Consider the following 27,326-nt stretch of genomic DNA (forward strand, 5'->3'; position numbering starts at 1 on the left):
TCATTTTTCTCAGGCATTAGGATGTGCAGAAGCAGGCAGGCCAGGGTTGGTACAGCTGCTCAAAGAAGTCCTCAAAGCACTGGGCTTCTCCTGGCTTCCTGCTCCTCCATCCACACCATGTGGCTTTCAGCCTTATATTTGCAAGATGGCTGCTTCCCCTTCCTGTGCCAGGCAGGAAGAAGGAAGATAGATGAAGGGCAAGGGGCATAAGAAATACTATCTGATTCTGCTTCTTTATCTGGAAAACAATAGCCTTCTAGAAAAGGACTTCAGATGCCCCTTTATTTACATCTTTTTATTCAAAACCATTCCTAGTAACCCAGAACTTCAGGAATATAGGGGAGATGGACATTTTTAACTAGTAACATTGATTCTCCAACCAAAATTAGGATTTTATGTATGTATGTATATATGTATGTATGTATTTGTTTAAATAATCTCTACCCTCATGAGGTAGAGTTTAAATAATCTCTACCCTCATGAGGTAGAGTTTAAATAATCTCTACCCTCATGAGTCTACCCTCGAACTCATGACCCTGAGATCAAGAGCTACATGCTCTTCCAATTGAGCCAACTAAACACCCCGGGATTTTCCTAGAAGGAATGAGGTGGAAAAGGATTTGGTAGACAACCAATAGCTATACATAGAACAGACCAGAGAACCAAATAAAAATTGTCCCCTTTAATATTAGTTTTTCCCTTAAATTTAACGTAAAATGCCTGAAGTAATTGAAAATAAAGCAGTTTTGCAATGTAAATACAAAAATTATCTATTAACTTGTTCAGTGTTCTCTGAACAGCAACTAACCTATACGTTCCAGGAATTTAATGAATATTAAGTTAAATTGTGTTGATTGCTTCAATGATTTTCCTTAACCTGAATTTTCACTTTAACAGTTGCAGCTAACTATTCATACATACAATCAACTCTCAAGTACCAAAGGGTGCATTCTCTAAATTCCCATTATTGTTGGAAAACAGGGCTTTCCATGTGTTCTGTGCATTGTCACCTAGTGGAAAGATTTTACCTCTTTGTTAATTAACTCTGCTTCTTCTCACTGTAGCAAAGCAAAGTTTGAGCGGAAGCATACGTTAGCTCCTCTCTACCCTCAGCTCAGCTTCTGTAAAGAGTCTCTTGGGGCACCTGGGTGGCTCAGTCGGTTGAGTGTCCAACTTCAGCTCAGGTCATGATCTCACGGTTTGTGAGCTCGAGCCCCGCATCAGGCTCTGTGCGGACAGCTCAGAGTCTGGAGCCTGCTTCAAGTTCTGTGTCTCCCTCTCTCTCTGCCCCTCCCCACTCACACTCTGTGTCACTCTCTCAAAAATGAATAAGCATTAAAAAAGAATTAAAAAAAGAAAGAATCCCTTTCCCACGATCTCCGCCTCCTCTGGCAAAGGTGTAAAGACACAAGCAGGTATGTAAAGAAGCAACTACTTTGGGGCCAGTCTTGATGCTGGCTATGAATTAAGGTGAGAAATATTGGATAAGAATATAAAACATTAATATTTGCCTAAGAGCTTACCAACTCCTCCTAAATCAAGTGTTCACTTTCTCCCTGAAAATGTTTGGGTTTACAGATTGGAAGACACTCCGTCTTTCCATTCAATCACATATCTACTCATTTGACAAACACCTCTTCAATTCCTACTATGTGCTGTATGTCATGCTGATCTCACAGTGTGTACAGTCCCACCATATTCTGCAGACAAAATGAGTTAACGTTTGTGAATCTAGTCGGAAAAATATTTTTACTTTGGTAAGTTGCCTGTGGGTTTTACTTGTTGTTAGTAACACGTTTCCCGGGTTGTACACCTCTACAGTGGGGATAGGAGGGAGTTATTCATGTAGACTACATGTGAGTCATGTGACTGGCTCCCCAGGGGTTGCCTAGCAACCCACACGAGTGTATGTTGTTACTCTGGTTACTTTATCTTACATTCGAGGACAGGTTCCTGGTTTGCGTTATCTATATCATTAGATCATCTAGATTTGGACAAATACAGGGGTGTTTTGTTTTGTTTTAGTCATTTTTTCGTCGTGTGCGTCTGGACCTTCAGTACATTAGTATTGTCTTTAATTTCCATAAATATTAAGTTCTCTTAAGAGAAATTAGTATCTATGTTCTTTATTCTCTTTATGCTCTTGTGTATAGACAACATGTCCACATGCTTTTGTTAGAACACACTGGGATCACGATATACTATAAACTTCAAACTTAAAAAAATGTGTAGGAACATTGGCCAACTGATTTAATTCCCTGATATATGGAGGAAATATGCCATTCTTCAAGCCCTTTTAGAAACTTACATTGCAATTACTTTTAAGATTACTGAGAAAAATAGCCATCTTGTTCACTCTAGTAAGAACCTTCTGTAATATTTATTGTTAAGCAAACATGATATATCACATCGGTTTCCCTTTTACTCCTTTTACTTATTAGTTAGTTTATATAATTTACTTTTATAATGGCGACTTAAAAAGAATCATTTCTACTTAATTTCTGTCTGAAATTGGTAGGAATCTACACCAATATATCTTTGACTTTTCCATTACATCTTTTCTAAAGTACAGTGTTTGTCTTCAATTAGTGCCAAATGCAAAATTTATCAGGGCAACTTTTAAGTCCTCTTTAGGAATTATTGTATTTACACATGATCCACAGCATTTTCTCTTGTTGGCTTTTCAACAAGTTATCTTTAATATGTATGTTTTTGTTGTTGTTGCTGTTTTTTAGAGAGACAGTGTGTGAATTGGGGAGGGGCAGAGAGAGAGAACCTCAAGCAAGCTCCACAGTCAGCACAGAGCCTGACATGGGGCTCAGTCCCTCAACCCTGGGACCATGACCTGAGCCAAAATCAAGAGTCAGACAGATGCTCAACCAACTGCACCACCCAGGCGCCCCTAATATGTCCGTCTTAATGTTACTTTTGTAATTTAAACTATTTAAAAAATCTGTGGTAAAATGTAGAAATGTCATTTCACTATGTATTCTTTTAATATTTTAGAAACAGTTTCCATCATTATCATCCCTTTAATTTTTTTTATCCTTTATCATGGATTGCCATGTTATTTCAAAGGGCTTTCATTTTAATCCCCACTTGCTTCTAGATTTTGAACTGCCTGTGTATCTTTCAAATACACGTTTAAACACAGGAGGAAAAAAAATGCGAGTAACGCTTGCTAACTGTAGCATGATTGCAGCCTGTCTGAGAAGGAAGTGAATGAAGAGGCAATAGAAAATCACAAGTCAACTTCAAGACCCAGTGTTAGGCTGCTTTCAGTACCCTATTGGAAAGGAAAAATCTCTTGAGTTTCACAGATTAACAAAATCTTCCTTGTATTTACTGTGCTCTGAAAATACAATTAACAGTGTGTATGGGGAGAAGAAAGATAATGAAAAGAGAAATTAGTCTCTGAAAAGCACATTCTAATGAGGCCATGAAATACAAGTTCATGTGTCTTATCTCAAAATATTTATTTAACAGATCCAGCAATAAAAATCAGGAGCCACCTGCCTCTTTAGATTACCTTAAAGAGGTTATTTTGGTTTCATAATAGTCTAAAAAAATAAATCTGGGGTTGTCTTTGTTTTTAATTCTGAGTTGTGTATTTTATTGAAAATAGCCATAGACCAGAAGCTCAGTTAGATGTTCTTATGAGAAAAAAAGTTTAGCAAAGAGTTTTAAATATTTCTTTTAAGTTTATTTACCGAGAGAGAGAGAGAGAGAGAGAGAGAGAGAGCGAGCAGGGGAGGAACAGAGAGAGACAGAGAATCCTAAGCAGGCTCTGCACTGTCAGACTCATGAGCTGTGAGATCATGATATCATGACCTGAGCTGAAACCAAGAGCCGGCTGCCTAAGTCACTGAGCTACCCAGGTGCCCCCGGCAAGGAGTTTCTCATATCAACTCATTTGTTCAGATACTAATGAAGGGTGCTCTTAGTGGTTGGGAGATGGGTCGCAGAAGCTTCAGTCTCAGGTGTGTTAGCAGTGTTGCATTATTGAGTCTGAGAAATCTGTTCAGAGAGAGTCTGACCGCAAGAAACAGAAGCTTTGCCCCCATTGAGGTGTTCTCTTCTTGAAGATGTGTCATGTACGCAATAAACTCTATGTGGCATACTTTAATTGCTGATTCACAGAAGTCCTGTTTGAAAGAAACAGAGGGCAGTGGAAATCAGGGTGGGAGAGCAGGGAGCCGCCTGTTTCCACCTGCCATTCCTTCCTTTTGTAGCGAGCCAGCAGGATGCCTGGTGCTTGGAGAGCTCTGGCAAACAACCCAGAGAGAAAATACACCTTCTGAAAAGGTAGTTAAATCTCAAAGACCTCCAATTCTTTACTGTTTATCCAGGATTGGTAATATTTTCCTTTCTCTTTTCTTATTCATCCTTGTTCGAAGAAAGGACAAAAGGACCTAGTGGAAAGCTTCACCAAGAAAAGGCTTTTTGAAAGAATTTAAAAGAAGACAAAGGAGTCCAGCAAAGCAATACTGGGGACGGGTTGAGGGAGGAAGAGGTTCGCCAGTAAGCAGCAGGGGCTGGGCCTGAGGTGCTGGAGCGGGAGGCAGAACCTGTCAACACACAAATGGCTTCTCCTGCTTATGCTGGTGCTGGGCCTTCTAGGGCAGCCCAAGGATTCCAGACTGTGGCTTGTAGCAGTTAACAGTCAGTATCCACACAGAAACTTCTGCCTCTGAGCTCTATATGAAATCTCCGGCAGGAGAAGCCCAAAGGGCTCCGACTGGGAAAGAGTTTGCCATCCTGGTAGGGAGACCTGCAGGTTGGTGGTTAGGCACATGACTGTCACTGGCAGACAGCCCTGGGTTTGTCTTGGTTCAATGTGTCATTCTGAGCCTCAGCCTCTTTAGCTTTCAAACATGGATAATAATAGTATCAACCTCATAAGTGAGGATGGATTTAGACAATTTATGTCGAACAGCTACATACATGAAATTTAGGACAACCTCCCTACACGGTCACTGTTACCATAATTGAGTGATCCACTTACTTGCAACACCGGAGATACAATTAAATGAGAATCCATCCTGTAAGCAATCAAGAGGGGTCTTCGAGACCACAGGAAGGTTTGATTAATTAGTCAAACGACAAGTAATTATTGAGTGTCCGCTCTGCTGGGCATTGATACAAAGGTGACCCTGAATTGCCCCTGTCTTCAAAGAGCTTAGAGTTTAGTAAGGAAAACAGATACACGCAAGGTACAGAATGATACATAATTCATTAGAGCTGTTGTATGGTGTTAACTTGGTCACTGAACCTGGAGACAGAGTTTTTGAGTTCAAATCCCAGTTCTGCTGCTTACTGGCTGTGTGACTTTGGACAAGGTACTAATAACCTCTCTGTGCCCACGTTTCCCCCTATATAAGTGAGAGTAGTTAATAATAGTGCTTGAGTTCAAGAGTTGAAGTGAGGATTAATCTTGTGAAAACTGTATAGTGCTTCAAATAATGCTTAGCACTTGGTAAATTCTAGTTATGACACAGGAACAGAAATAAGGGAACTGACCACTGTCTTTTCCCTCATTGTTTTTTCCTTTTATGTTTATTTATTGCTTATTTATTATCTGTGTGGGACTAGATCCCATGAACTGTGAGATCATGATCTGAGCTCAGATCACTTGACTGCTCAACCAACCAAGTCACCCAGGTGCCCCTCCCTCATTTTTTTTTTTTTGGTTTTTTGGGGTTTTTTTGGTTTTTGTTGTTGTTGTTGTTACTTAAAGGTGGTTGGGAAAGGCTTTCTTGTGGAAGTGGTATCTGGTAAGGTTGAGGAAGAGCTGGAGGACAGGAGAGAAGAGAAGAGAATCCTGGGGGGGACAGAGAGGGGGACCTGTGCCAAGTCCCAAAAGGAAGAAGCTGGCATATGGAAGTGCAGTAATTAGTTCAAAATGGCTACAAGCTGGAATAAGTGGGGAAGACGAAGTAAGGAGAAGAGAGATAAGTGAGAGAGGCTGGATCATGAAGGGCTTTGCAAACCATCCTAAGGAGTTTGAGCTATCTCCCAAAAAGCAGCGGGGAGCCTGGAGGAGTAATTTGATCAAATCATCAGAGATCCTAGAAACAGATGCCTGGAGGGAGAATGTGAATCAATAAGGACAGCATTGAGCCAAGGGTTAAATCTTGGAGGAGGCCCACATTTGGGGGAAAGGGGAAGAAGGTGCACCAGTCATGGATCATGAGAAGGAAGAGACATATCAGAGGAACCAGGTAGCACCGGGCTTGGACACAGCGGGAAGATAGGGTTTCATCCAGAAGGGGTTAAGGAGAGTATGGGGCGCTGCGGGGAGATCAAACAAAATGAGGCTGGAGAGAAGTTTATTGGTTCTGGCAATTAGGAGGTAATTGGTGACCTTGGAGCACAGCGGAAGCTTTGGAGCTGGAAGCCATATGGCAGAGGGTGTGGGGACACGGGAAAGTAGACCCCCCTAGGTGCACCCAGCCGGACATGAAAAGAAGAGGAAAGGTAGAAGTTAGAAGGCTGGCAAGGTCTTTTGAATACAAGAGACCCAAGAGATGATCTCAGTGAAGAGAAGGAATTTCTTTACTTTTTTTTTTTTTTTCAACGTTTATTTATTTTTGGGACAGAGAGAGACAGAGCAAGAACGGGGGAGGGGCAGAGAGAGAGGGAGACACAGAATCGGAAACAGGCTCCAGGCTCTGAGCCATCAGCCCAGAGCCTGACGCGGGGCTCGAACTCCCGGACCGCGAGATCGTGACCTGGGTGAAGTCGGACGCTTAACCGACTGCGCCACCCAGGCGCCCCGAAGAGAAGGAATTTCTAGAGAGAAGATGAGATGGAGAGAACCAGGCAGCTGACAGGCTCAGAAGGGAGAGAGTTCGCTCTTTAGTGGACATGAGCCTCGAAAGGCAGGGTGGATGCAGGACAGAGACCATTTTTGAGGTTGAGAAAGGAGAAAGAGGATTTTTTTTTTCCTGTGAATGAGGGGAAAGAGCAAAAGTAGACTTGATGTTATGGAAGGTTTCATGTCAACTGCTGTGGGAGAGGCTTTGGGGACTTAACGAGAAATGAATAAAACAACTGTGGGGCAGCCAGGGAGGCTGAGCGCGACTCTTTCACGATAAATTAATGCATTTAATTTCTCTCTAAGCCTCCTGTTGACGTGAGAATGAAAAATGGCGTCCTCTTAATTCCTTAGGAAACTTAAATTCAAGTCTAATTCTGAACTTGAGGAGGCTACTGAACTTTATATAAGTTCCCTTAGTTATACTACCTTTTCCCTAAACTTCAACATTGCCTTTCAAAAGAACTGCTGAATAAACGGACATGTTGTCAGTGCATCCTCTCCTCCCACTTTCCCGATGAGCTACATTTCAGAATTCTTTACTTGCACAAATGTTTCATTCACATTTCCCCAAAGGCGGGGCAGGATAGCTTCTGTAACTTCTGTGTGCTGACTGTGCTTGGCCAGTGTTTCTGCCATTCTCACTGCCACTCACGCCAGTGATCCCATGGAGTTCTTGTCCTATTCATAGATTTCATCCATCACCATCCTACCTTGTTATGGTCTTCCATATTCTCAGGGGTTTTTCAGATTTCTTTTTTTTTTTTTTTTTTTTTTTGCCTTTTTAAAAAAATTGTGCACATTTACCATAATTTCACAAGGGCGTTATTAAAGATTGTCCAAAGGGAAAGCTAAACGGAGGTCCATTATTTGGAACAGAATTTCTCCTTAAAGTCACTGCTTTTATATGTTTTTGAAGTTTAGACCTTAGAATTGCCTCAGTCAGTTTTAGAGTCTTCCCCTGAAACCCTGGAAAGCTGCTTCTGAGTCACTTCATAGGACACAGGACCTCTGGGAGGAGGAAGGCTGTCTTCAGTGGCTCAGCCAGGCCCATTTCAGTGAAAGGACATCACTTCCTTGAAACGAACTCCCACTTAGAGGACATTTCTTATTTTCTAAGAGGGTCAAACCAGACCAAAGAGAAGCACATTCTAGAAAGTAAGTTCTCCGATGTTTCTGACCATAAAGCTGTGTTTCTGAAATCTAAGATTATTCCCAGCAGGAAGCCTAAATATGGGCTAAAGCTACAAAAAAAAAAAAAAAAGGTATCCCTATTTTACCTATGATGTCTATAAATTGTGATCACTTATTTTCATTCCAGAGTCATACTTTGTGCTGAACCATGAAAAGCAAAAAATACATTTAAAATATTAAACCGTAAGCTATTAGAGAAGGGTAAAAGAGTCCCTTTGTGTCAGGATTTCTTCTGTCTGAAGGGATGAATAGCAGTCGCCTTTCTCTGACATAAATAGCTTTCATATAATACCTTCCAGAGGAAAAAAATGGCTTTAGGACAAAATACAGTCACTAGTCCTTTTTTCCATGCATGAACTTTTGAACAGGAAAATAACATTAACAGATTATTAAACTATTTGTCACCAAAGAAAAGTGGATGGTATTTTTGTGTCTTGAATAATCTGTAGTGGAAAAAAAAAAAAAAAGAAAGAAAAAAGAAAAAGAAATCATCAAAGGGATAGTCTTTACTTGCCCTCCTTTCAAAATTCACTATTTTTTCTCTTTCCAATGTAATTTACAATTGTCCTTGGTTTTCAGACTTGTGATTTTGTTCATTATCGCAAATGATTGAATTTTCATTCAAAAATCTAGATTAAATTTCAGAGTTCAGCCTGAGAGAAAGGAACTATTGAAAAGACACTTTCTTCCTTTTCTTTTTTCCTGGAGGAAGGCTTGGGTTCTCAGAGGGTATCAAATTCCCGTGTCAGTTTGTAAATAAGCGTCAAAAAGTCTGTTGGCTTTTCAGGCCAGGCTGTTTGTCTTATTTGTGTGTTTGTGGTAAACTAATCTACAAGCGCTTCCCTGATAAAGTTAACACTTAGTTAATTACCCAAAGCCTTGACATGTTCTATAATTGCCATTTGGCTAACAAACATTTGATACTCGTCTTGGGTAGAATTTGTTGAGACCTAGAGAAGCAAGCTTTTTGATGGATGGGGAACAAACCAAATAAATACAGTATTTTATGTTCTTTTAATTCAGGGCCAAGTGGATTTGGATGGAGTGTTTATTTAGTTTGCTGGCTGTTTCAAGATGCTGTGGTGTATTGATTCCTTTTATTACTAGCAGCCGTTTAACCTGACCTCTTCCAGATCCAGTATTTTAAAAGCCATAAATTTTAACTTTACTTATGAGCAAAGGCTGAAATGCTGTGAAAGCCTTTTTATTAGTTGAGCTCCACCATTCTCGATGCTCCTGTGTCACCCATGGCAACAATATTTAGGGCTTCTTAAATTAGAGTGGCTGCTCTACTGGTAGGGAGGGGCAAAGGCAGCTGTAAAATGAAGTCATAAACATTTCAGGGGTATAGGGTTCCATGATGCGATAGCAGACAGGTGCAAGAAAGTAGGGGCACGCCTGAGGAGAAAAGGATTTGGGTTGATTACATTAAATAAACATTTGCTTTAGCATCTCAGATACTGAACAGAGAGGAACAGAATACCAGGCAAATAAGAGCAAGATGGATCCCGAGACCAATTCGAGAGACCGGTCTTGAATATGAGTCTTCAGGTTCCAGGCACAGCCTTCATCTCTGGATTTATGATAAACCAAGAAATCTACTTTTCTTCCTAAGCTGTGAAAATATACGCTTCTGATCATAGACGGATTTGAACAAGAACCAGGGGAGACTTTTTCTGGAATATCAGTGCTTGACTTTTTGAAGATACCTGTCCTCTGAGGATTGGGAACTGCTTTGGGTCAATCAGCAAATCAAAAGCATTTCATCTTAAAGTAGACCAGTAATGCACCACCTGGCCAGCCTGCTTTGTGTATACACTTTAAAGGGCCTAATTTTCCATAAAAAAAGACGAGAAAGGAATATTATACATGAGTTTAGCCCTGAAAGGCATCAGTCAGTGAGAATGCCTTGTGTTTAGAGTTGAGGACAGAAGGAGACATTCTACTTGTGTGGCTTCTGGGTTTTTGCTCACGCACATTGGTAGCTTTGGTCTGCTTTGAAGAAAAGCTGAGAATTTCCCATCAGTTTTCTAATTATCAAGATGTTTGTTTAAACAAATTTTCTTTTCTCAACCTCTAGACCGGCTTTTATTTGATCATGCAGCAAAACTCTGATACAGCATTAGTGAGGTTATATAAGCAAGGAATTATTTCACCATATGAAAAAAATCCGAGCTACAAAGAGAAAAGCTCATATTGAAATAATTCAAATAAAAACGCCTACAACCCAAGAGAAATATTGAATGAGGATATTCCACACCCCTCCCATCTTTACTATATTACTTTGCAGAGGAATTTAATCCAAAATGATATGTGTTTAGACTTGGTTTGTTAGTTCACTGTAGTCATCTCTTTCTTTTTCTCTTAATGATAGTCTACTTAAGAATCCTTATACTGCCTGTGGCAAGAGACTGTCCCAGCATTTCAAATGGTACTTATAAAATAACCCTTATAAAGTTTTCTCCTCTTTGAATATTTCAGTGACTTCAATAAGAAAAACAAGACATATTTAAATTTCTTGCTGTTAAAATTAAGTTGCTTCCCTAAATTGTGATTCTTAAATTGCTAAAATGGGAGAAACTTTCTTTATAATTTGAAAAACGAGTCACATGCTCGAATCGTATTGTGGTCTTTGCATAAAATCAAAGCCTTCAGAGGGTGTGAGTTCTTATACTACTGTAGCCAAAGACTTCTGTCCTAGCATTTTAAGAAGCCAAGTATTCTTATTAATTCAGTTCCCCAAATTCAGTTCGGTTCACTAAACAACAGCAAAATGTTTAAATGTTTGCAGTGTTTTACTTTTCTCCAACCTTATTTGAATCAAAGTGGAACTAAACACTTTCACTAACCAAAATATCATCTGATCAATGTTCTATAGCATACCCCTTTTTAATAACCATGCTTTTAAAAAGAACCAACTTTTAAAAAGTCATTTTGATTGTAGTAAAATACATATAGCATAAAACTTTCTGTCTTAACTATCTTTATACGGTTCAGTAATGTTAAGTATGTCGACATTGTTGTGCATATAACTTTTAACACACTAGATATCTGAACAAATGTCCCCCTTCCCTGCAATAAGACGGCTACCTCTATGGCCAGAACAGCCGTGCTGTTTTTGATGATCTTGGGCAGAATGGTCCCCTCTTTACCCACAGAAGGGAAAGTAGTTGTTACCTTGGGGGAGTTACTCAGATTTCTAGAAAAACTTTCTGTGGGGTTGGCTGTCATGGTGTGAATTAAAAGGTTATGTCAGAGGTTAAACTATGCAATTAAATCAAGAAAGCAGATTATTCTAGTAGCTGACATTAACTTTTGGAAAGAGACAAGATTAGCTGTACTTAGTCACATATAAATCGTGTGAAATGAACAATGGGAAAAAAATTATTTCACCAGGTACTTCCCTTGAAAGAAAATCGTTCCATCTTGCACCTCTAATTTTTCATCTTAATTCTGTTACTTCACGAGGCTCATTATCCTTTCCCAGATTTGCACACAGTGACTGATGCATTGTGACAGGTTGTTTTTGTTTTTCTGCTTTAAAAAATATTCCCTCTCTCCCTAAATAATTATCTGCAAATTAACCTTTTCTCTTACTGGAATATTTGTTGAGCTAGAATGCAGAAAATAGAAATGTGTAAGCAAGACTCTTTAGACAGGAGATAAATTCTTTGAGGCCACCAGGGTATCATTTATTAACTGACTGGTGCAGTCCACTAAATGGGCCCCTTTTGACCTGAAAGAGTTAATGCTCTATTGAAAGTGTATGGATTGTCCCCAGCTTTTCTCCCTTGGAATGCTCTGACCCATTAATGGCTGTAATAATAATAATAGAAAACAATCCCACTTTGCCTCCATTACTCTGAAACTGTTAATGGTATCCTAATGTTTTTTATTCTTTAAGTGTAACTGAAAACTGACATTCCGCTCAGCTAAAATTTCAAATGTATTTTTTTTCATTGTCGTTTTTACATGCTGTGTAAAGGATGCTGAGTAAGGAATAATGCAGAGGCTTATAATTGGTCTTTTAAATCATCATAAACATTTATTTTTCCCCCCATGGCTATATCTAGTGCCAATAACTCAGTCATAAGATGATGGGAAAAACTATTTAATGATGCATTACAGCTTCTTCCTAAATTCTTACCCAGAACAAGGCAGGGAGAATATAGCATATGACTCAAAAGCAAATATAGCATTTGCTCAAAAGTCCATAGTAAAATGAGAAAAAGAGTAGCTTTTTGTGTGTGTGGGAGCATCAGCAGTGAACCCAATAGTCCTTTCTTTTTTCGATATAAACACTTTTTAGAAAAGCTGTATGGCTTTGTGTTTTTATTATAATTAACTATTAAAAGGATAATAGGGCTCTGCAATGTTTGAGGCTTCTGTTCTGGGAGGCTGACTTCTATAAAAGGTGATTAATGGTGATAACCCTTTCTCGGGCTCTCTGGGGATTATAAGCATTTGGCACAGAGCTTGTCACATAGTAAGTTCTAAATAAGCAGTTAGAAAGCCCCTGCCTTAGTTATTGTCCACAGAAATAAGCAGGTGTATTTGGGTGCAGAGATGCAGACTTCAGAGGTCTCTTGTTGCTGGTGGGATCAATCATGCACCCGTTCATCTCGCTTCTAGGGTTGTCTTCACTCTTTTTCTATCCTCTCTGTCCGTCTTCACCTCTGCATGCCTCCCACCCCACATGAACACTCCACAGTGGACAGATTGGTGGGTTTGCTACTCCTCATCAGGCCTCTGCCCTCACCTTTCTCCCACTCTGTTTCTAGGACCATCTCTCAGTCTGTCCAGAGGTCCATTTCAGCTCAGAGTGTTCTTTTGCTCCCCCGACTCCTATCCCCCAATCTACGTCTTACTATATCACCCCCTTGTTTTGGGAATGTTTTCAAATTCTGCATTTTGACTCCCCATAAGCAGGTGTTTAAGAGAGATAGCTCTCTGTATCTTCTTGGGATCAGTTCAGTCCAGTGTCTGTAACATATGTGGAAGAAAACACCCCTTTTTTTATTAGTAGCAACATAGTGACGCACACACACACACACACACACACACACACGCACACACATGTATAGTAGCTTTCTCCTACATATGTAATTTCAACTGATCACAATAAAAAGCCATGAGATTGACATTACTGTTAACTTATTTAAGTTACTTAACCTATCAGTGCCTCAACTTCCTCAACTATAAAACAGGGATAACAATAGTATGCAACTCATAATTGAGCACGTGCGCACACACGCGCGCACACACACACACACACTCTTGAAACGTACCTCGTACAGGTAGCTGCTGCTGCTTTTATCATCATCAGTATTATATTTTTCATCATTCCAATTTTACTGATGAAGAAACTGAAGCCCAGAAAGGTTATATGGCTTGCCTAGACCCCAAGTCCTCCAAGGTCAAATCCTCATCAAAGATGCTTCTTACATCAAAGTCTGTATCATTAACTACCCTAGGCTGCTTTTTGCCTATTGTTTCCTTGGTTTTTACAGATAGGTTTGGAATTCACAGTTTGTTCAGAAGTTCTATGAAAGAGAAGCTTGACAGGAACTTACCCATTCAATACACAGCCTCCTGCAGAAACAGACACCTCCCTGTGAGGCCTCCATCTCCTCCCACATGTCAAGTCTCTCTTGGGTAGCCATGAGAATGTAGTGGGAAGAACAGACCCTTAAAAGTGATATCAGGTTTACTCATAACTTTAAAACCCCAAACAATGTATTTAGGTAGTACAAGTATAGATAAGCTGTTTGAACTCTTGGTTAACCATAGTGAGAATTCACTCTATTATTTTTGAAAGCCATTCTATTTTTCTAAAGTGTGTAACAATTAGTTGTTGGTTTCTAGTTATTAGTAATATCTGGAGAACGGTCTCCGCTTCACAGAGGGGTCAGGGGCCAAGACTCCGTTTAATACGACTCCCCTCTGTAGGGGAATTTATTTCTCATAAAACCCAACCAATAACAGACTAGAACATGCCTGCCTATAGATGAACATCAGAGACAGTTTTCACTGCTGTGATTGGCTCTGTACTTATGATCTCTTTGCCATTATGGCCAAGAACAACCTTCCCTGTTGCTCAAGTATCTGTCTAACCCGGGTAGAAACAACTGGTGGGTTGATATGTGGATGAGACATTAGAGAATAGGGTATGAACTCAAGAATGTTTAGGTGACAGTTGAAAGTATCTATTCCAGGGGCGCCTGGGTGGCGCAGTCGGTTAAGCGTCCGACTTCAGCCAGGTCACGATCTCGCGGTCCGTGAGTTCGAGCCCCGCGTCAGGCTCTGGGCTGATGGCTCAAAGCCTGGAGCCTGTTTCCGATTCTGTGTCTCCCTCTCTCTCTGCCCCTCCCCCATTCATGCTGTGTCTCTCTCTGTCCCAAAAATAAATAAAACGTTGAAAAAAAAAGAAAAAAAAATTTTTTTAAAAAAAAAGAAAGTATCTATTCCAAGCTGGCTTTGGCAAGGGAGACAATTTGTTGACTCATGCAACTGAAGAGTTCAAAGGAGCATCTGCATAAAGACAAGGATGGGTCTAGGGTCTCAGTGTCAACAGTGTTCTCTCTCACAGTTCTGGTTCCTCTCTTTGGACTTCCTTTTTATGGAAAAGCCAAGATGGCTATCCCCAAGCCAAACAGGGGGATGAACTATACTGATCAGTTATGCCTGGCTCATAGGCACACTTCTGGGTGAAAGAGGGGGAAGCATAGTAACCCCCAAAAGAAACCAGGATACTCATTCCATCTGGAATGGTGAATACTGGATAGGAAAAAAAAAATGAATGTCAATACCAGGGGTAGATAAAAGGGACAGATCAGGATAATAGCTGGTGAGTTGTGATGTTCTTCTGCTCCTCCACGAGCTTCCCTGAGAGGGACAACAGCAGTGTCCCCAAGTATTCTGAAATTTCACTATAACCTGCCAGGAATTTCAGTACAAGAAAGACTGATCAGAGACTTCCCCAAGGGGGAGATATTAATGGAAATACCACCTTCTTGTAACCTTGTTTCCTGCTGGCAAGGGCTCCTCAGGCTGAGTTATAGGGAGACTCCAGCATGTTGTCAGATTTCACAACATTAAGTGGGACTTCCTTTTCATATTTGCCACCTCATTTATTTTGTGTGCCCCCATGTTATTAGTTTTGCTGCCCATTAATCATTCTATATTGAAAAATACAATAAAGTATGCTTAAGAGGAGATAGCATCAGGCCTGGATGTGGCAGTCACAGCTTAGCCATGCCAGGAGGATGCTTCAGGGTGATGGGCAGTGCCCCGTCCTACCCATTCAGAGGCACATCCAGGAGCACGTCTTGCCTCCCACGTGGACTAGACCATGCTTCCTCAGCCTTTGCAAGGTGGGCAGAGAAATGTCTGAGGCAAGTAGCTCTGGTCACTGTGAGGAAAGATGATTAACCACACTAAAAATGTGTCAGAAGAAATTGCTTTACAAAAGCCTGAAGTTGAAGTTGTAAAAAGGAAGAAAATAAAGATCAAGATACTGTGTTTGCAGTGCGTTCCATGACCATATAATACAGCCATCTTTCTTCTCCTTAATTTATCCTATATATTCCTTCCATGTTCCCTTTTCTCAAAATACCAATGTTACCCAGCCATTCTGTTGGTGGAAAAGCTTTTAGAGGATTCCCATTGCCCCCTGCTGTGGGTCTCATGTTTTCAGCCACATTCCAAAGCCCTTTGTATCTTATTTCACCCTCTGTTCCCCACTACAGTCACTTTCTCTCTTTTTTTTTTTATTTTTTTTAATGTTTATTTTTGAGAGACAGAGAGAGACAGAGCATGAACAGGGGAGGAGCAGAGAGACAGGGAAACACAGAATCAGAAGCAGGCTCCAGGCTCCGAGCCATCAGCACAGAGCCCGACGTGGGGCTCATACTCACAAACCGTGAGATCATGGCCTGGACCAAAGTCGGGACGCTCAACCAATTGAGCCACCCACACGTCCCTACAGTCACTTTCTCTTACCAGTCACTCCCTCCACCCTCTATCCCCACCACCGAGTTGACATGTCAGGTTTGTCCTCAGGCTTTTCTTCCTTTGTGGAGCACCTGCTCACCTCCTACTTTTCCAGCTCATGTTCGATTCATCTTCAGGACAAGTCCTGCTTCATTCATGAAGCCTTATTCAGTGACTGAGGGTCAGGGTGCTTTGTTCTCTCTGGACTTTTCCTGCACCCACACTGCTCCAACCCTGAACTATGCTATATGTCAGCATTCTTGGCTCTGCAGTCCTCAGAGTTGTCTACTGTCCTGTGACCCCAAAAGTCTATGATGCTGCCTGGTTTGTCGTTTTGTTGATGGTGTAATAGGTTGGTCTGAGACAGAAGAGTCACTCGGTTGGTAAAAGAAACTACTTAGCTCTTTACTTGTCTTTACATGGGGTATTCCCATCAAGTAATTTTAGCATTTGGTTTCTTTTTTTTTTTAAGATTTTTTATTTTTATTTTTTAAGTAATATCTACACCCAACTTGGGGCTCGAACTCACAACCCCAAGATTGAGAGTCACCTGCTCTACCAACTGAGCCAGCCAGGTGCCCATAGATTTTGGTTCCTTTATGGAAAATGCCTCTGCAAGAAACAAGCCTTTGGGGCTATTGAAAGAAGTGAAGTGTATAGAAGATGATTTGAAAAGTTAGGAAAAGTCTTGAACAATACAAAAAAGAACTAGTTTTGAATAAAGAGTGCCAATTCAAAGTGAATGATGCTCCAGGCCCATGATATATGGCGATGGAAACAGAAATCCTCTTGGCATTCTGTTGGTTGTAAAGAAATCCTCCTAATGAGTGTAAACATTGCTCATAAGAGAAGGCATATGGTATGAACTAATGTTTACTGAATGCTTACATGTGCCAGACATCACGTTTCAGCTCTGTATCAGATAATCCCATAACTACCCTGTGAGAAAGGTGCTCCATTATCTCCATTTCACAAATTTTAGTAATTTGCAATTGTAATAAATTAGCAGAATTTACAAATGAAGAAACTGAGTCACAGAAGGGCGAGAAGATCGCACATTAACATAGTTAGTATAGAATGGGAATGGGAAATGAACCTAAGTGGTCCAATGCCAGAACTCGTGCTTGTTATAGCTATTGCTTTTAAGAATAAATTGTTAGTAGACGCTGAAGAAGCAATTAATTAGTGGAGTGAAGAGATAACATCGTCCTTATTGGAAATACCACTCCCAAGGAAGCCAGGAGTCAAACATTTTTATTTTCTAAAGTTTGGGGATCTTTATTATCCTCAGATGGATGCCTTACAAATATGAAGGAACCACTGTTCATTATCAGGTGTTATCACTTCATGTGCATCCATCTTTGCTCAGAACATGGATTATAACATCTTAGAGGAAAGTAGGTACCTTATCTGTTATTTCTGAGGGTTCAGAGGAAGTGGGAGGAATGTAACTCATGTGTTGTCTAAGCAAAGAAAGCCTCACAGAACATCTGAGGCCAACATTTCCTTGTCTGCAAGCTCGGGATTTTAAAAGGAATTGGGAGAGAGTTGAGTTGAGTGGTTGTTCTGGGATTTACATGAGATATAGTACTTGGGTTCTCAGAATGATTCTTAAGTCATCAGAGATAGGGAAATCACAAAATATTATTGGAAATCCCCTAAATTCACTTTAAAGCAGAGAATTCAAAATTATCTGCAATAGATAGCCGTTTCTTCAATCAAGCATTTGATGAAGTGGTTGGCTTGTGTTTAAGCATGGGGACCCATAAAAGATAGATATCTTGAAACTGGAGAATGACACTCCCTATGATAGGATGCTCATGGCATGAGCAGGAAGCAGAGACCATCACCTCTTACCTGTTACAATGCCTGTTATCAAAAAGACAAGAGATAACAAGGGTTGGCAAGGATGTGGGAAAAAGAGAACCCTTGTGTACTGCTGGTGGAAATATTAATTGGTACAGCCACTATGGAAAACAGTATGGAGATTCCTCAAAAAATTAAAAATAGAGCTACTATGTGATCCAGCAAGCCACTTATGGATATCTGTCTGAAGAAATGAAGTCACTATTTTGAAGAGGTATCTGCACTCCTTTGTCCATTGCAGCGTTATTCATGATGACCAGTACATGGAAACAACCCAAGTGGCCATCAGTGAATGATTGGATAAAGGAAATGCAGTATGTATACAGAATGGAATATTATCCAGCTATAAAGAAAAAGATGGGAATCCTGCCATTTTCTACAACATGGATGGACTTTGAGGGCTAACTTGAAATAAGTCAATGAGAGAAAGGCAAGTACTATATGATCTCACTATATGTGGAATCATAAGAAGCTAAATTCATAGAACCAGAGAACAGAATGGTGATTTCCAGGAGCCTAGGGATGAGAGAAGTGAGAAATATTGCTCAGAGGGTACATACTTCCAATTATTAGAAGAATAAGTTCTGAGAACAGAACTCCATGCCGTGGCATAGAGACTATAGTTAACAGTTCTGTATTATGTACTTGAAAGTCACTAAGAGAATAGATGTTAAATGTTCTCACCACACACACACAAAAAAACGGTAATTATGTAGGGTGAGAATGAACCTTACTGTGGTAATCATTTTATAATGTATATGTGTATCAAAGCATCATTTTCACCCCTGAAACTTCCACAATGTTCTATGTCAATTATATCTCAATAAAAAATAATATAATGTTTACCCATGGTAAAAAATAAAGAAAAGCAGGGACTCACAGGAAACAGTTCATTTCTCCAAACTCCTGCCCTCTCTGAGATATACTCATTCCAGAGCCTACTCTCACTGAGATGAATGGTGAGTGAAATTGCTCTCATTACATAGGTTATTTTAACCTGCCCTCTCACCCTTCTTCTTCTTTCTAGCTCTCTCTGGACGTGAATGTACAAGTGAATTTGGGCAAGATCAATTGTGTATGATACAATCTCATGTTGTACAGGAGAGAACTTTGTAAATTATAAAGCAACAAGGAAGTATTAGTTACTATTACACTTATCTTCTATTACCCTTAAGACCAAGCACAGTTCTGAGCCATAAAAAACACTCAGTAAACACTCATGGATAGCTGATTTAGTTTTGGCTTGACATTTTAACATTAGATTGAAATCTTGCTTAAAATATATCCATAGAGAGATTGTTATTCAGATTGACACAGAACTGAAAAACACACTTTCTATCAGTTCTATAAATAACTTAGTAACTGGGAATTTGAAGTTTTTTTTTTTTTTTTAAGTACAGTCAGCTATAAAAAAAGGGAGAAATAGTAAAGCAAAAGCACAAAAATAATGTTTGACCCTAAAAAAATACAGGTATTCAATTTACATTATAGCATATAAAACCATCTTTGTATGTCTTCAAGAAATCAATTAGTTTGACCTTTTAGTTATGCTAATGGTTTTAAAGAGACTTACTAGAATTCTTTGTATTATACTTTATTTTGAGAGTACTATAGTATACACCCATGTAAGACATAAACCACTCAACAATCACAAGCAGAATAAAGATGTGCTGTTGAAGCAAGCCATACAAAGAGTAAATGATAAAAGGAAAGGAGGGGGAGTGGAGAGAGTGGAACCATAGAAGCAGTTTGTGTTCAGAGTGAAAAGCCTGTTAGCAAGGTATGCAAGGAGAAGCTAGAAGACATTTAAGGGTGTGTTCTTGGTAGTGGGTAAAAAGAAGACTATTTAAAGTGCACTTACGGAGGTGGGAATGGCATAAAAGGTTAATATTACAAAGAGAGAAGTTAAGCAAAGGGAATGACTAGTATAAAAAGAAAGGCAAAACATAGAGATGACGAATGAACAATTATGGGTAGGGCAGACATTATTAAACCCTTGAAAGTGACACCAAAGAACCTAAGGGCCATATGAGCAAAGAACAGGAAGCTGTGTGAGCGCTTTGAGGAAGGTAGGCAACTGTGACATATGTTTCTCCAGGTAACATGTCCCCACTCACGGCACTGGAGAAAAGGGGCATCTGTGTGCTGTAACCACCCTTCACTTTCACCTTCACTTATCCCTACAGCAAATATTTATGTAGTACTTCCCTGTGCTGAGGATACAAAGTCAACAGGACTAAGAAAATGATAGGTGGCATTTATCGATTGTATTGATCCTATTTCACAGGTGGAAAAGCTTGCCGTTTTAGACAGTTTATTGGACCCTCAAATACGTCTTTTTTTTTTTTTCTGTTAAATAATAAAAGTAGTTTTGTTTCCTTTATAGCCATGTTCCTTTTGGAGACCAGTGGTATTTATGTATTTTTTAAATTCATTATTGTCTTAAATGCCAATTTTAAGTTGTTTTAATCAAGTAAGAATTTTCCTAATAAGCGAGATAAGAGAGAAAGCAAGAGATCACAACAAACCACACCATTGGGAGTGGGTTTGTCTCAGTTCTTTAGTTACCTCAACAGAATCTGCCCAGAAATATGGCTATATATTTTTTTAAAAAATAATCTACCCATGGGGCACCTGGGGGTCTCAGTCGGTTAAGTGCCCGACTTCAGCTCAGGTCATGATCTCACAGTTCATGGGTTTGAGCCCCGCGTCAGGCTCTGTGCTGACAGCTCAGAGCCTGGAGCCTGCTTCGGATTCTGGGTCTCCCTCTCCCTTTGCCCCTCCCCCTATTCACTCTCTGTCTCTCTCAAAATTAAAATAAAACATTTTAAAAACTTTAAAAAAATAATCTAGCCATGAAATTGAACCACAGAGTCCATTTTCTTATCTACAAGATAGACAATAAGTGGAAAAACTGTCATAAGAATGTTTTTGGTGCAATAAATTCACAGCTGTTCACATTTGTTACTCATAATTTGAGTCCAGGAAAGGAACCAAAATAGGGCATAAGATTTTGACCATCAGTTTCTAAAAGAAGGAACTTTTAGTGAAAATTAACATATATAGCAACACCTGGCAAAGATTCGAAGACTTTGGGAGGGCCCTGCCCACACTCATCATCAAAGCGTGTGTTGTATTTGTTCACCTAATCTTCCCATATTTTCTCTAGATATTTTCACTTTAAAATAGACAATGTTTGGAGACAGAGTAGGAGAGATTATGCAAATGTATGAATCTTAATGAGAAGTTCATTATTGAACATTTGACATGAATTTCAAGAAATGATAAAAGACCCTGGGATTTACGAGACTTAAAAGAAAAATCTCTGCTCCTGAGAACTTGGAAATTGCCAGTAAAAGAACTGAGACCCAAATGACAGAAGATAATGTATAAGCCAGATTACATTATGCCCTATGGTAATGAATAGGAAGCAGGGCACAGTGATAAGCTTGGAATGATGATCAATATTTGGAATACTGAGATAGGCAAGAAGGTAATTAGGCCCATTATGGACACAGTTAGCACAGATAACATAATTTGGGAAATTCCACATTTGGATATCATGGGGAACTTTTTTTCTAAGCTAATGGATTTGCAATGATATCTATTAAAGCACATAAGACATTTTGCCTCTAGGGAAACAACAACAAAAAAATCAAATATACAAAATTTTCAGTTAAGTGTAATCTAAAATAAAAAGACAAAGCGGGATATATTGGAACATAAAGTGGTGTTGTGACTTCCTACTTGGAATTTAAAATAATTTTTCATTCAAACAGTTTTAAGGCTATTAATTTCACATCACAACTCCCCATGAAGCAAGTAAAGCATTTCCGTTGTATTTGCCCAAGTTCATTGCTCATAATACAGCAATGCCAAATCGATAATGAAAGTAAGCTATGTTGCCGAATTCCCGGCCTTCTTAAGTTTCACGCTGTGACCCCTGAATAGCACTGCAATCATTTTGACCCCCAATTTACTACTGGGCACAATTCCTTTATTTTAGAGGGAGGGGCAATAACTTAATTAATTTTCACTAAGTGCCTTGAGGGCCATTGGTGTTATTGAAATGTGCAAATTAATACATTATTTATTTTTAATTTATCATAAGTATTTATTAATTATAAAGCTCTAGCTGAGAGAAAAACTTGCCATGCATCTGAAAGTGAGTACCTTACCCCAAATAATTTCTTATGTTCTAATAAGAATGTATTGGAAGAAATTTCATCAATAATGGAAGATCCAATTACTGGTCTTCTGGATTAAGGCATTCTTTTATTGCAAGATTTTAATGCTAGAATGGGAAGTTCAAATATTGCCAATGAAATCTCAGACTAATTAAATGATTATAGCCTTAAGGAAAGGGCAACCAACACTCCACTTGCAGTCCTCCCAATGATAGCCTCTATCTGCGAGGAACAGATGGGCGCATATACCTTATTTCAAATGAAAAAATATATATAAGGAGCTGTTTGAAAAATCAGTTCAACTTTGGAATAAAAAAGGAATGACATTATTTCTTTATGAATCCCTTTTCAGCTTTCTGCTGCAGGAATGGCTTTATGGTTTTATTGAAGAATGCAATGGTAGACCGAACCCAATGAATTGTGCTGGGCCTTCACTTACTCAGATGTTCACATGTGGCACAGAAGTAACAGTGACAATAATTATCACTACTGCTTTGTGAGCGCATACTATGTGCCAGATACTCCTCCACGCTTGTCCTACCCTATTTTTACAGATAAGGAAACTGAGGCACTGAGGTTAATAACTCAGGAAATAGGTGGCAGAGTAGGGGTTGGGGGGCTGTTTCATGACTTCCCCTCTTAATCACTCACTGTTAACAATGCTCTAGATTTTTATTCTCTGTTATCCTAATCACCTCCCTGTAGGGAACCAACAGCAGTCTGCAGCCATAGGGCAGGAGCAGGAATCCAAGACTGAGTCAGAGAAACGGAGGTCCATATCCAAACAATCGTCTAGGAAGGACTTTCTGTTTTGTAATATGTTGACATGGGACTTGCTACCTAGAAGGTGGGAGTAGTGGTTTCTCAGTGTGTTAAGGATCTGTTCTATAATGGCACCTGTTGACCCAGACAGTAGCTTTCATGCCACCTGTTCCATGCCTGTGGGAGAAAGAGTGGCACAACCCCTTTAAATCTTTAGTCTTGTGTGTGTCCATTCTCTCTATAATACTGCGGTTTTCTGGATGACAGGGAATGGTGGCTATGTCTAAGGATTGGTGGGACCAAAAGACAAGATCCTGAAATTTCCCTCTACTCTTTATGGGGAAAGCTTCTGGGCCTCAGTGAAGCCAATCCTTCCTTCATTTGGGAACAGATGAATCTTCGAAAGTACTTTAACATCTTTTAAAAACAATGTCAGTGAGGTATCTCTTTATGAGGCTTTTATTTTCAGGAAATATTTGGCACATGGAACTTCCAGCATATTTGTATTACACCACCTTGAGAATAATGTTCACCATGTAAGATCCCTCTTTTAGCATTCTAGATAACTGTAGTGTCATTTGTTTAAAGAAGTTGCAAGTTCGTGTTTCTGACAGAAAGACACGTTTATCTGGATCACAGAGAATGTGGTCACTGGATATAGAAGTCAGAAGTTAAAATAATAAAGCTTTGCTAATAAAGTTTGAAGGAAGATTTGTTCCTTGGCATTCACAAGTAAATGAGGTTGGCCTGGAAATCATTCACTGAAGAGTCATATTAAGATTAGTTCTGTAGATGCTCAAAATGGAACAAGTACATGCTCAAATTTGGACAGAGTCCCCCCACTCTGAGACTGATAACAAATGGTATTCATAGATCACTCTCTCAGATAATTGTTTCAAATCAACCACGGCCAGTATCACATCGACTACAGAAGAAAATATAAGGAGTCATCATATTTGGGGATGACTGCAATGGGCTAGGGTAACTGAGGTTTTGAATTTGATTAATCACTTTATACTACCCTTTCAGAGAGACCTCTACTTTTAATGGGAGCCTAGAAAAAATGTAATTCGTGCCACTGGTTAGGCTAAAAATAGGCAGTGAGTCTTCCCATTCTAAAAGCTATAGAATTTCCTAGGTAGTGTCAACCTACATTTGAATGGGCGAGGGTAAGAATAAGGGAAGAGGAATTGAATGTGACCATTTATTGCACTCCATACAATCTTTGCATGGTAGGGTACTTTATTCCAAGTGTTTTGTTGCAATTTGGTGCTGATAACCATCAACTGACATAATAATCCTTCCCACACCCAGTAATATAACCTTGAGCTTCTGTCGGAAGCCCTGGGACACCTAAAGGAGATGTGAGACCCTGCTCAAGTCCCACGTCAGAGTCTCCTTTCACTTGGAAAATCAGTTCAGTGCCCCCTGGGAGTCCTTGCAAAGACTTTCCTGGTTTCGGATGTTCCTCTCTCATATCAGTCTGCCCCTGCTACATCCTGTTGACTCCCCAGGAATAAATATAAACACTTTTTCCAAGCCTCAAAACCCTTGAGCCCACATTTACAACCTAGAACTCATCACTTTTTGCTTTTAATTTTACTACATACTACATCCAGTAAAGCTAGGTGTAATTGTGGCCAACATCAGTTGGTACTTCTGTTTTGTGGCTTCTGTTTATTTTTGTAGGGTGAATTAATTGCTGGCTCTATTAATCCTGCAAAATCCATGAATCCTTAATGTTCAGTTTGCTTAGAATGAGTAACAATGTATTTGTTTCTCCTCAAATATGACTTCTTGCTGAGCTGCTTTTAGATAGTGTGCCTTATATCTTAGATGATTTATTCACTTTCAGGTTCTCTAGAATTTATTGCTAAAGGTTGACGTGAATACTTACAGTTTGGGCTCTAATATAATCTCCTGAATGGCAATTAATAAATAAAAGATGGTTACTACTGTTGACAGAGGAACTAAGCTTTCTCAGATAATGTTCTTCATCTTCTTGTTTTCACCAAACTTCATGTCAGACTTCCCCAGGGCTTGATGGTGTAAAATATTTCCTGTAAACTCCAAAGCTTTTACTGTTGCTTCAATACCCCAAACCTCTATGTTGCCTTTTGTTTTCTTGTCAAAAATGATCTTATCCAATTTCTGTTTCTTCAACTTACCTTCCTTCCTGAGAATATTAGAAATATGCCTCTTTCTGGATTTAGTAGTAACATGTTCTCAGTATTTATGACTCACAAGTAGCATCTGAAATTTGTTCCTGAAATTTCTGGTACCTTTTTTTTTTTTTTCCACTTGATCTCATCTCTGTTGGGTTGATTAAAGATACACTGTTGCCTGTAAAATGCAGTGTTTGTTGTCATCATGTATATTGTTCAAAGTGCAAAATCGCCTCCTGTAAGCTAACGGCGAAACTGTAAAAACAACATCTGGTCTTTGTGTTTGCCTGCTTGACTAATCTTATCCGGGCAAATCTAGACTAATGCTCTTATTCTAGAGATGAGGACTCTGTGGGCCAGTGTCAGTAGCTTGACTCTAATCAAGCAGAAGGCAGAGGCCAAGTGTATCTGTAGGCAGTACAGAGCAGAAATGCTGAAGTTAGACTGCCTGAGGACAGTTCCCAGTTCTGACGCATATGGAGTGTGTAACTTTATACCGGTCATTTCACTTCTCTGGGCATGAGTTTCCTCGTCTGTAAAATGGGGAAGCAGCACTGCTGTAAGGACCGTAGTGAGGTAATGCAGGCAATGCACTTAGAACAGGACTAAGCATGCTGTGCAATTAGCTATTAGAATTATTGTCACCATTCTGATTACTTATATTCAGAACGTATGCAAAAGAGTGTATTGTTATGCAGCTCTGTGTGTGTGCGTGTGTGCATTAGGCCTTTGCTGCACTTCAGTATTCCTTGTTTTGCTTAACACTGGGTTAAACTGGTGGCAGTGTTCATGGTAGCGGCCGTAGGAGAAGCAAAAATAGCGATGATAGTAAGAAAAGACGGTGTGGCTTGTTGAGCCCTACTCGGTTTTAGGCATTGAGTTAGGTACTTTTATGTACCTAATCCTTAAAGCGTTCTCCATCTGCATCTATTGAAATACTGCAAAGTAGTTCATTCCCAGAAATGCAAATGATAGCCTCTGTGTGGTAATAATGTTCATAACTGGAGAGGATCGTGAGCTTTAGCCCTGGTGGAAAAGGGCCCTGATAGAATTCCTTCCATCTTTAAAATAATCTTTGTGCTGCTGGTATTTAGATAGCCTAATCCTGCCATAGACAACCAGAAGCCTGGCTGTGGCTGGGGATGGAGGTCACGGCATGAGTGAAAGGGGGCAGGTATGCAGGGAGAGCCAGTGTAAATGAAAAATATTGTATATCGGAAAACAAGCTACTAAAATTCACTTAGTTTTTTTTTTCTTTTGGACTTATATATTATATTTAAATATTACTTCTTTTCTAGATACCCAAATAGAAAGACAATTTGGAACAATAAGCATTGACACAGACAAGTTGTTTTCTTTCTTGCTTTATTTATTTATTGACTAAATAAATTGCCTTCATGATACATTAATAGCCACTAGAGTAAAGTGTTTAATCACAAAAATTACAATCACTTCAATGCTCTTTGATTTCCTTGCAGTATATTACTCAATAATCATAAAAATAGTGGTGGAAATAATAAAAGCTAGAATGTACGGAACATTTGGGATGTGCACTGTGAGAAGGGCTTGTCGTCTCAGATGCCCTGCGTGTGTGTGTGTGTGTGTGTGTGTGCACATATACACACAGTCTCATACATATAGTCTCCAGATACTGCTGGAATCTTTCAAACTCATAGATATCTGTGTATGTCTGCATATATGCACATATGCACATTTATTTAATATATATCATCGTGTTAAATCTCACCACAACTTTATAGAAAAGGAAACTAAGGCTCCAAGAACTCAAACCAGTTGTTCCAAGTCACAAAAAAGTTGGCACACCTGGGATTTAAGCCCCAACCCTATGTACTCAACACCCCCTTTTGTAAGATGCTCAAACAAATATTTTTGGAACAACAGGCTTTCCCACTACACCACACTGTCTCATTTGGGAAAGGGTGACTTTTTGCCTTTTCTTTTCCAGAATCTCCAAGCAAAGATTTCGGTCCAACTCTGGGGTTGAAAAAGTCCAGTTCCTTGGAGAGTCTACAGACCGCGGTCGCTGAGGTCAGGAAGAATGAACTTCCCTTCCACAGACCCCGGCCACACATGGTTCGTGGCCGTGGCTGCAATGAGAGCTTCAGAGCAGCCATTGACAAATCCTACGATGGACCCGAAGAGTTAGAAGCTGGTAGGACAAAATGCTTCCTTCCCGGGTTTCTGCATCTCAGTATTATCCACAAATCATGGGCAAGAATGTATGCTTAACTACGAAGAAAAATGATTTAGGGATCACAATTATATTTTTGATATTAAAAGTAATTCATTTTCCTGATATGTTTTGCCCTTTGGCTTAACGAA

At 39.6% G+C, this 27,326-nt stretch overlaps 1 protein-coding gene across 3 annotated transcripts in view; it reads left to right on the plus strand.

Annotated features, from left to right (window-relative positions):
- PARD3B (par-3 family cell polarity regulator beta) overlaps window positions 1–27,326 on the plus strand; it is a 1,015,886-nt gene that overhangs the window by 691,102 nt on the left and 297,458 nt on the right. For all 3 annotated transcript variants that reach the window (XM_045480900.1, XM_045480902.1, XM_045480901.1), the window contains exon 17: window positions 26,950–27,156. In XM_045480900.1, coding sequence (XP_045336856.1) covers window positions 26,950–27,156 — 207 coding nt within the window. The remainder of the gene's footprint in view (window positions 1–26,949; window positions 27,157–27,326) is intronic.

Source organism: Leopardus geoffroyi, chromosome C1 (genome assembly GCF_018350155.1).
Source record: "Leopardus geoffroyi isolate Oge1 chromosome C1, O.geoffroyi_Oge1_pat1.0, whole genome shotgun sequence".
Taxonomy (NCBI): Eukaryota; Metazoa; Chordata; class Mammalia; order Carnivora; family Felidae; genus Leopardus; species Leopardus geoffroyi.